Source organism: Pteropus vampyrus, unplaced genomic scaffold, assembly GCF_000151845.1.
Source record: "Pteropus vampyrus isolate Shadow unplaced genomic scaffold, Pvam_2.0 Scaffold134, whole genome shotgun sequence".
Taxonomy (NCBI): Eukaryota; Metazoa; Chordata; class Mammalia; order Chiroptera; family Pteropodidae; genus Pteropus; species Pteropus vampyrus.
Genome location: NW_011888915.1, coordinates 4,670,250 through 4,681,199, shown reverse-complemented (window position 1 = coordinate 4,681,199; position 10,950 = coordinate 4,670,250). Strand labels below are relative to the sequence as shown.

Here is a 10,950-nt window from a genome sequence, read left to right as displayed (position 1 = left end):
TTTTCAAATCTATATATTGGGAATAGTAAATACTTTGAAGGCAATAATAAATATTTTTTCATCACATATTGGGATTCTTTTCAGCAATATTTTTAAAATAATTAAATTGGCTCATTTTAGTGCCCTAGATTCTGGCCCAATTTGATTATTTACTTTGAAATATGGAGATCAAAATGATATAAGCATTAATATCCTTTGATTAGTCAGTGCTTTTTTTCTTCATTGTTTTTGCTTGTTGGTCAGAAGCTTCATAGCAATCAAATAAAAATTTACCTCGTGCTTAATCTAGAGCTATCAAAGGAGCCAAATCAACTTTATGTGATTTATTGATTAAAAAATTAAATACAGTCTCTTTTTTTTTGTAACATACAAACTCAACTTATCAGAATGTTATAACTATTCATTCCCAATTTTGTCCTTGTTTGGACTTTGGACATGCTTTTACTGTGCTTGAACTATTTCCATGTCATTGCATGAGAGGCTTCTTCTCACATTTCTGACTTCAATTCAAATGTCACCTCGGAGAGGCCAACCCTGACCATATTCTATCTAACATGGTCTCCACCATCACCCTGTCACTCTGCGTAAGATCACTTAGAGTCATTTCCTTGGTGATACTTTAACACTCCCTGAAGTTATCCAGATTTGCTCCCTTGGCTATTGCTTGCCTTCCACCATTAGAAATGAGCTCCCCCAGGCAGGGCAAGGGCATCTTGCTTTCCACTCTCTTCCTCTTGTCTAACAGACAGACAGGCTCATAGTGGGTGGATTTGCTCTTCTGCTTCTGCCTTGAAACTGTGTGTATAAACAGACTCAGAGCACAGACATACTGCTCAGCTCAGCTCTTTATGGGTGCTGCCATGGGCTTATCTCAGTGGGCTGGGGGACAGGACAACACAGAGGGGGCAACCCTGAATGTGTTAAGAAAGACCTGCTTGTTCCTTAAACCTAATTCTACCCTAATTCTACCCCAACCTGTTTTTTCAGAGTTCCTTGAAAGGACTAATAAAATGGTACCTTATTTCCCATTTGCCATACTCCCTTGGCTCTGTAGCTTTCTTGGGTAGGCACTCGATGAGAAGATGGGCTGACTAAATTAAGGAAGATTTAGACATTTATGTGTTTTCTCATTATAATGCTACCCTAATACCTTAAAATGACACATATCCTTAGCAAGTTACAAGCATGAAGCTGGCCTCTCTTTCCTACTCTGCTCTCTGAGGACCAACCTCATGCAAGCATCAGCTCTGAATCCATAGGAAGCATAGTGAACCAACCAGATGAAATCTAGACCTACTTGTCTTCCCATTTTAGAGATGGAAAAAATCAAGAAACATCTTTGCCTTTACTACTTGATAAAGCAAAGCAAGGTAACAGAAATAAGAGTAGAAAAAAGTTTTCTTAAGACCATTTTCTAACTATGTAATTTCAGGGTTACTATGCAGAATTTTGTAGTAACGATGTGCCTCTAAATTAATAATGACTACGTGGGAACAAGGCATCTTGATCAGTGAGATATTTTGTTTTTAAAAGGATCCATCCAAAGGCTCAAAAACTAAGATTATATAGCAGGCTTCGAGCTGTCCTTGCAGCTATGGCAAACAGCTAATTCTCTCCCTTTTGTACCAGAACAAAACTCCTTATTATTAGAAGGTTCATGGCCACACAAGGTAACAAATTAAATTTCCCAGTCTCCCTTGTAACTAGGTATGTGCATGTGAATGACAGTAACAAGCTACAACCAGATCATATGCTTAGAAGGAGTAGGCACAGCCTTCCCCACTCTCTCCTTTCCCACTGGGTGTAATTTGGAAGTGGTGGTGAGCTATTCTAAGGCACAAGGGTGAGAGTGACCTGAAAAGAAGCCAGCTTATTGCAGCCAGAGTTCCCAATATTTGGAGCCACGTAACACCTGGGTTACTTATGTCTAAATGGTTCCATGAGAAAGAGAAGTGTGAGACGGTAAACATGTCCACCTTGTTTAAGCCACTGTTATCTGTAGTTTCTGTTCCAGCAATCAAACTTACCTTTAACACAATTGACTTTCTTTGAGGATTTAGATGCGACTTCATTTTTGCAAAGTGGCTTTAGGATTTCAAAATGATAAACTTTTTGAGTTAAAAAAGACCTTTGAGGTTAGCCTGTCCCTCACTTTTTTGACGAAGAAATTGAAGGTAGAGGGAATAGATCAACTTCTGAAGCCTCACAGGTTGCTGGTTGCAGGACTAGTGCTCAGATCTCCTGAACTTCAGCATATTGTTCTTTTCTGTTGTGGTCCAATTAGCAGAATTCCCCAGAAATGACTCTGGGGTTCCCTCTGGGAGGTGTGGACAACTTACTACCTGGGACCTGGGGCTTTCTTTTTCCCAAGCAACCTATAAACAGCTGCTACCCTGCAGATTCTGACAAAGCTGCTCAGACTTCCACTATAGGAAGAAAGAGCACCCGGGGAGACCCATGCTTGGTTTCTGGCATGCTCACTGTGGGATGATGGAAGAATCCACATCCATGCCCTTAATTCTTTTCTTGCTGAGCCTGACCTTGAAAGTTTCCCTTTTCTCCAATAACACTATTCTTTTTACTGTGACTTAGCATTGTGGAATTTGTCTGGGACCCTGGGGCATGGCAGTTGAAAGTTCAAAGGATACCTACTTGCATGGCTTCATTCTTAAATGCTATGAGTATCCATTATCATTCATACACAATTTTATAATACAGGAAATTTTCTATAACAGTTATTAGTAGGGATAACTTCAACCGTCAAAGGAACACAGAGAACAAACAAATCATTTACTTTCAAGGTCTTCTGTCAACCAGGTGCCCAACCACAGCTCTCGTTGGGCAAGTAGCATTGGTACAGTCGTGATTAAGAAAGCTGACCCAGGTCCTATGGAAAGTGGAAAGTAAAATCTAGCCACTAGCGTACAAAGTCCTCAGGCTTACCCTTGCATTTCTACCCTTTTTAAAAAGTTCTTGCATTGCAATATACTTATAAAGCTAAAAGTTTATATTTGGATTCTGCAAAATTCTGTATTTTATACAGCTATCGCACACTTCTTACCATCCTCATTTTCATCAAACACTGGGGGTTTGCTTGAAGTGTTGGCGCCCATGGTCGTCTGCCTAGACCTGGATCCTCCAGTTACATGATCCTGGCAGAAATATCCATCTTCATTCAAAAGAGGTCTGGAAGCCTTAGCTAAGCGTCAAGGAGAGAAAAAGAAATGATAGCCTTATAATGCCCAACAAATGGCTTAGTCTGGGTACCCTGAGTACACACTTGGCCGGAATATTAATTTGTGCTAATGTGGCAGAATTTTTTTGTGCTTGAAAATAATTTCAGAAATAGAACATCAAGCATATGGAAAAATCCACTACATGGCCTCATCAATAGTGGACCTAGACTTAAAAAGAAGGAGAAAAGCCAAATATTTTTCTAAGTATAAAGACAACTTTAAAATGAAGTCAGCAATGCTTTAACAACTATAAATTAAAAATAATATTTTATTGTGACTCCATATTTTTGAGAGAATATGTTGGTTTTAAACTTTTTTTGATGTGTGACTAACAGCTTTAATTTTTTTTAATTATAAAAATGTTCCTTCTCTCTTTTTTCTACCCTGGAAAGTGCTACAGCATGAAAGGAACAAAGTCTGAGTTTGGGCTTTACCACCCCAGCAAGTTGTAAATTTCACTAAACATGTTTCTTTTTTTCCTTCTCCTGAACTTGCAGATGACAACGGTCCTTATCTCAAAGGCAAATTGCGTGCTATTTACTAAAATAATATGCAAAGTATTTTAACTGCACGAGTGCTCAATAATTGTTAGCTAATCTGAAGTTCAGATGATACCCATGAGAGCTAAAAAGCCCTGGGGAAAAAAAAAAAGTACATTCATGGCTTTTTTTCATTTTTAAACATAATTGTAAAATATTTTACTTTTCCTGAAATTGGGAAGGAGAGGCGGCATCCAGACTCCTGGCTCTAAAACGGACGCTGATAATGGCTTTGGGCCAGTTGTGTAACATGTCCCCTCTAAAATGAAGGAAACAACAGTGCAAACTCAGATGCTTCCAAGAGCCACGGAGAAATGCAAATGAGTGAACTGGACCGGGTGGAAGACATTAGGCCTGGTAGGGACCCTGGTACCCTGGGGAACCCGGGCTCCATCTAAAAGAGGTCACTCCTCTCAAATCTAAGACATTGTCGCCAAGTGGAAAGATGGGCCCAGAGGCCAGGGCTTCAGATCTAACTGATTTTATACAAATTATTTAAAAATTCGTTTTAGCTACATGACCTGAGCTAATCTCATGCACGGGATAAATATCACTCATGCAGATAGCTAATGAGACAATGTATGGAAAGCAACCAGCGTAATGCCTGGCACATAATATACAAAGAATAAATGTTAGCTACGGCTATGTTTAATAGTAGCAATATTTCTTTATTATGCATTATTTTCATTCGACACCCGTTGACGGATTGTGCTCTCGGACTTTTTTCAAATATAGATTAGAAGTGTCACTGAAGAAAGTACCCCAAAGGAAGCTGGCCTGAGGACGTTACTGAAAAAGAACTTAAGAAGCCCCTAAGCAAGACTAGAAGAAAAGCTTATTTTTCCTAGGAAAAGGTAAGTAGAGCCTTCATTTGGAAGGCAGACTCATTAACGAAATGCTACTTTTCATATTAAAAGCCAACTCCTGGCAAAGTGCCTTATGAACTTTAAAAAGAATCATTAAATGGAGAGCACAGAGTCAGCAATTAAGAAGCAACCAATTAAATGGTATGAGAGAGGGGTGGGGTGAGGGCAGATGGCAACAGGTGGCTGGAAGAAAGCCCACGGGGATTACTGAGATGCGGAAGACAGAAAGAACTCAACTGTCCCTCCAGGCTAAAAAAAGAAAAAAAGGAGGGAGGGTGGCTTTTAATTCCAGCGGAAGGAGGGTAGGAAGAAGCAAGTGGGATGCCTTAGTGTTTCATTGTGGGCCAGGGAGAAGGGAATGTGGTGCCCTGTGTGTTCTGTTATTGCATTTAGAGTCCAGAACAAGTGGGGGCTGGTAAGAGCGAAACTGCAGATGACACTAGAGAAGACTGGTCCTAAAGAGAATATTGATTTTAAGGAATTGCGATTGTTAACACAGCAGACTGGGGCTACTTTCTCTTTCTTTTTGTACATAAAGCTCCGGTACACATAATTTTCACACCACACCCCAATCCTGCCATTTTTATATATTTTCTTCACACCTCAGCCTTCTCTCAAGTAGCCCGTCTTCCTGCAACTTCAGATGTACCAAGCATTGACCTTGCACGTTGTCAAGTCAGAAAGAGAAAGAGAGAGGAATATTATCACAATTTGCCCCATTTCAGAATTTCATTCTGAAGTGCAGACAATTTGTTCACCAAAGATTTAGTGATTTTAGCAGGAAGAAACTATGCAAGCAGGGAATTACTTTAGTGTATGTTTGGGGGAGGGGAAGGTAAATGGAATTATTGATGTTGGCTTCTCCATTACACCTAACATGCCCAATCCAGTTTAGAATAGTCTTTCTCTTATCCTCATGACCGAATTACACAACTTTCCTTCATATCCAGAAAGAAATTAACCTTTCTCTGCTAGGAAAATGAAGACCCATCTTTCTCATTCTGCTCAATAAGGCTCAAAAGAGCCATGGGACTCTTTCTCTTCTACCAAATCCTACCTCCTTCCAGACCTCCTGGTACTAAGTCAGCAGTGTAACATAAGAATCATTTCCAGATGTCAAGAGGAGAGTCACCATCCATGGAAATGAACATCCTAAACGTAGAAAACATAAGAGAAAGGATGTGTCTTATGGGAACACAGACAGTTTTCAGATTCTTGACCCAGCCAATTATCAGATTATTAACTGTACACTCCTTCTCTAATGCCAATATTTGACCCTTGGGCTATACTTTTGGAGGCTGTCAACAGGTGAGCTTTTCTAAGCAGCTGAGTAAGTCTCCCTAGATAGAGAGGGGTCATCTTCAGGAATTAAAGAATCTAAGATGTGAAGCAAGAAAGTTGCAACTTCTGACAACTCTTTACGTTTCATTGCAACAAGCATATGCATAGACAGATATACCTTATTTTGTTTGCATTTGAAAAGAACTTAAACTGAGAAATATTTAGAAACACAGGGAAGAAAGAAAACATTATGAAAAACACCCAAGTTAACATCGCTCTTAGTCATATTGTTTATATTTTATCATCTTTGCTTCATCATTTTGTATATTCAAAGTCATGGATAAACAGTATTTCCACCCTAACCTTCATGCCAAATTCATTCCCTTTCCATATTTCCCCAGGACAGCTACAATCATGAATCTGGGATACATTTTACAGTCTACTTTCTATGTCTTTACAACACGAGTGTTTTAAAGTAAGTCACCTAAAGGACATCCTAACATAGGTATATTTTGCATCTTACTGTGGTCATTTATCATTATACTTATGCGATCTAGGTGTGTTGATCTCCACAGTTCTGATTTCTGCTTTTTAAGTGCTGCATAACAGTCCTTTGTGTGAATACACCATATTTTCTTTCTGTGTAAAATGTTTAAATCCTTCGGCTTTTGGGGAGGGGGGGGGGGCGGGATCCTTGTGGTGATGAAGCCAAACACTGACGGCAATTTTTGCTTATTCAGAAGCTGAATAAGAGAAACAAGCAGAAACACTTATCGCCACCCAGCAAATATTTATTAAAGTCTGTGCGTGTCTGGACCTGAGTCAGTGGGAGGCTGGGGGATGAGGGGGGATACTATACTGCTTGTAGGCTCAGTTTGGCCGCAGCCCTGTCGCGCGCGTTGTGGTGGGTTATCTTGAGCGGCTGCCTTTGTCTTATTTCTCTCCCCTTTTAACTTCCTAGTTTCCCAACAGTGCCCTTAGTATGAGGGTTTATTTAAAAAAAAAAAAAAAATCTAGGCCACCACTCATCTAGATCTTTGCTTTGTCTTTATGCCTTGCAAGAAGCTCAGACTGGTGCTTCCCACCCAGGGAGCAGGGGCTACGAGAGGAACTCCCAGAAACGTGGAGAGAGCAAGGAAAGGCACCTACCTGCCGGGGCGCAGAAACGGCAACCAACACTGGGCGGGCGGGCACCTGCGGCTGCGGAGGGGTGCGAGCGCCGCTGAGCACGCTGCTCCTCCTGGAGCGGCGGCTCCCCGGCTGGGGCGGAGGGCGGGGAGCAGGAGCTGGCGGGTTGGCGCCCTCCCCAGAAACCGCAGGCAGTCGCCTGGGGTCGGCGCAGCGCCTGCGGAGCGCGAGGAGGGAGGACGGCGCTGCGGGCGCGGCTCGGAGCGGAGCAGGCGGCGCCCTGGCCCAGTTTGGAGTCGCCGGGACGCTGAGCACGCCCCCACTGCCCGGACCCAGGCTCAGTTCCCCTGAAGTGACCCCCTTCCCCTCCAAGATATTCGGGCGGCACCACCGAGGATGGTGGATATGGGAGTGGCGGGTACGAACCTGTAGATCTGAGATGGTGAAAGGCAAGGTTTCTTTTAACACTTCCTTGAGGGATTGTGGAGAGCGAAGAGAGGGTTCAGATTTATATAGGTCCCGAAAAGAAGGATTTTTAAAAAACGATCATGGTTTAGCAGATTATTTTACTCCTGGGGAAACTGAGACACAGAGAAGGAAAATACGTGCCCAGTGTGACATAATAATTGAGAGAACCTTTTGTGGACCCAGGTCTCCTGGCTCCCAGCCCCCATTTACCCCATACATTGCAGTCACCCTTCTCTGCGCGTGGCAGTGGGGGCAGGGGACAGGGGTTCAGGATGAAGGCAATCTCACTGGAAGTTTCTATGGTCTCTCACCCTGTACTTCCCCTTTGTAACAGCCATCACGATTGAAATAACTTCTTACTATTTTCCCTCAAACTTCAGTCACACACACTTAAGTCACCAGGGAACTGGCACATAGGTTGCTTGCTGAAATGGCGAAGGTGTGTGATGGTGGGCGGTGGTGGAGGTGGCATGGTGACAGCTTCTATTCATCTCCAGCATTTCCCTGCCCTGCGGAAATGCTAGCTCAGCACTGACAAATATTGAGATTTTAAAAGAAAAGCTGGAAATGAGACTATGTGAAATCTCCCATTATTTTTAAACATTGACAAGTTTTTAAAAAATGTTAAAAACTCAGTTGGTCCAAGAAGATGCACCTGTGGCTGAAATGTCTTTTTCAGACTCCCACTTTTTGATCTATCTAGATGTAAAGTTCCACAGGCTGCAGGAATCATACTGGCTTTGTTCATCATTTGTAGTATGTGCTCCTAGAATGATGACTGCTGCATCTTAAATATCTGCTGAAATTGTTGAAGACGTCAGTGGTCACCTTCTGGTCAAGAGCCCCATAACTGACTCATTAAACAAATATTTCAGGGTAATTCTCTTATTGTATCATAACCTAGCCCTTTTCCTCTTCTGTTTCTTATCTCAGCCGTGGGTGACATTCTACCCCAGTACTTTACAACTGAAAATAACCTTGAACTTCAACTAACCCATTCTCTCCTTTTGCATATAGGATCCTGAGGGAGGGATTTGCCCAAAGCTACACAGTGAGTTAGTAGCCGAATTCAGTAGAAACTTACCTTATGTTGCCAATTCCTATCTGAACGAGAACCAGATCACATATTAACATTTAATGTGTAATTTGGGTTAAGTTCCAAAAAATGGCATCCGAGTTCAGGAAAAAAATTTTAAGGAATTTATTTTGGGAGGAGGTATTCTTTTTAAGGCAAAAAGAAGGCACCTGGCAGAAAATACGTTGTTTTTGAGTAACATCTAGTAGCTTATGAAACACTTTGGTTATCTTCAGAGCACTGGAGACGCACTACAAATTTGTCGGACCAGTATTATTATCTCCCTGAGAAAACTGAAAGGGCAAGAAAACGGTCTAAGACTAGAACTTAAGTCCCTGGAATTCTCTTCATTTTAGTCTTCTGGTTAGCATAAAGGGCTCCAGAGTCAGGCAGTCTTTCATCCAAATGCCAGCTTAGTCATTTCATATCTCTGAGATGTTGGCCAAGTCATTTAAAGACCCCGAGCCTCAGTTTCCAATTTCAGTAAAGGGGATAATGGTCATTCCTACCATCTATAGTTGATGACAGATTAAATGAGATAATTCATATAATCACTTAGCATGGTGCTAGGCAGCACAGAGTAAACACGCAGGAACTGTCAGCTGTTAAAGTTGTCAATTAATTAGTAGGCTACTAGGTTCTGTCTCAATATTTCTCAGATCTGTTCTACAAATCTTCTGTTGGTGCAGTCACTTTTGCTTAAAATAAAACTACGAATCAATCCTAATGCATTTAGTCACGTAAAGGCTTGGCATATCATAGGTTTTATGGAAAAATAGTGATTTTTATTACTATATCATATGTAGTAAATGAAAGTCAGACCCATTTCAAAGAGCTGATTGTATTTTAATCTTTTATTTATTCAATTGCTCATATTGTCAGTATTCCTACCTTAAACATAGCTCTTAGAGAAACTCTGAGGAGACTGTCACAAAGAAGTTACTTGAGAAACCAACCAGGCTACATTCTTATGACAATCTCTGGAGCCCCCCAGTGGAGAGGAGCATGAAGTGAAAAGTAACCCAGCGAGGAAGTCTTGACCATACAAATATTCAGAATTTAAAAAAAAAAAAAAAAAAATCATGGCTTATAACATAAACATTAATACCACACCAATTAAACCATGCCCATTCGTGGCTTGAAGTTGCCCACTGGGTTCCACTGAATTTAGAATAAAGTGACACTCTTTACTCCAGCAGAGAAGGCCTTATATTCTCTAGTCCCTGACAATTTGTCCAACTTCATCTAGGATTAGTATTCCTCTGCTCACTCCACTCCAGCCACACTAGCTTTCTGCTCTTTGCAGATCATGCTGACTTTGTCCCCACCCCAGGACATTTGCATGGCTCTTCTTTATGCATGGACGTGGTTCTGGACTCGAGTCCAGCTGTCTGCACGTTTCCAGTTTAGAGAGGCTTTCCCTCAACTCCTTACCTGAGGTTCTTTCCCTACTACTTCTTCCGTTCTCCACGACACACTCTCATTCCTTCAATCTTATCACTTATCATGAACTATGATTAATTTGCATGTGTCACTTTTTTGGCTATGTTTTCCACCATTGAATGCAGGCTTTATGAGGGCAGGAATGACATCTCTGTGTATCCAGTGCTGAACCAGTGTTTGGTACATAGAAAGTATTTCATGAGATGAGTAAATGTTGGCTTTTTCCATCATTCTTTTCATTTCTGAGTCCAAGAGGAACACAAAGAAGACATGTTACACCTCTAAGCAGGAACCATTCCCATGACATAAATGGTACTTTACTGGGCTACGTTTCAAAGGGGCAAAGATAAGTAAGAAATAATCGCTGGGCAGAAGGATTTTGTGGTTTGGGTAAAAGCAGTAATTACAACTTGAGATTGGTAGAGGCCTAAATGGAAGCCCCTGGAAAGCACTGGCTGAATTGGTTAGCTCCGCTAGAAGGAGCCAGAAGCTTTAGTAACATTTGATCAGTGTCTGGAAGAATGAATGAAGCGTCACTAGACAGAGAGCGGGGCATCCCAGATCTGGAGACGGGAGGCATACAAAAGCATGGTATTTAGGGAGAAGTACAAAAAGTTTAGTGTGACTTGAGTATAAGTATTGTAGGGTCTAGAGAAGATGGGCAAAGAGCTGAAGAACCCCAGATAGTCTATAAAAACAGCTTGAAGTTTAAACCTAACAGCAATGGGAGACCCTTAGATGTGTGAAGCAAGAAAGTGGACCTCAACAGAGTTGAGTTTTAGTAAGAGCACTCTGCCCTCCCCACATAAGACAAAGTTTCATTTTTCTCTTGATCTGATATGTAAATTAGTCTGTTACTAAAAAGATGAGTTTTCTCTTGTTAAAAAAGAAAATTCTCCTTAGTTATAAAATGA

At 41.4% G+C, this 10,950-nt stretch overlaps 1 protein-coding gene across 5 annotated transcripts in view; it reads right to left on the bottom strand.

Annotated features, from left to right (window-relative positions):
• Positions 1-7,572, bottom strand: part of STK32A (serine/threonine kinase 32A) — a 94,059-nt gene extending 86,487 nt beyond the window's left edge. Inside the window, exons 1-2 of one of the 5 annotated variants that reach the window (XM_023534917.1) lie at positions 7,477-7,572; positions 3,062-3,199 (exon numbers count right to left, since the gene is read on the bottom strand). In XM_023534917.1, the coding sequence (XP_023390685.1) occupies positions 3,062-3,113 (52 nt within the window). In that variant the 5' untranslated portion in view covers positions 3,114-3,199; positions 7,477-7,572. Of the gene's footprint in view, positions 1-3,061; positions 3,200-7,071; positions 7,285-7,476 lie in introns of those variants that run through there. The other 4 variants (XM_011367487.2, XM_023534918.1, XM_023534920.1 and 1 more) reach the window with 4 other exon arrangements.
• Between the last annotated feature and the right edge of the window lie 3,378 nt (positions 7,573-10,950).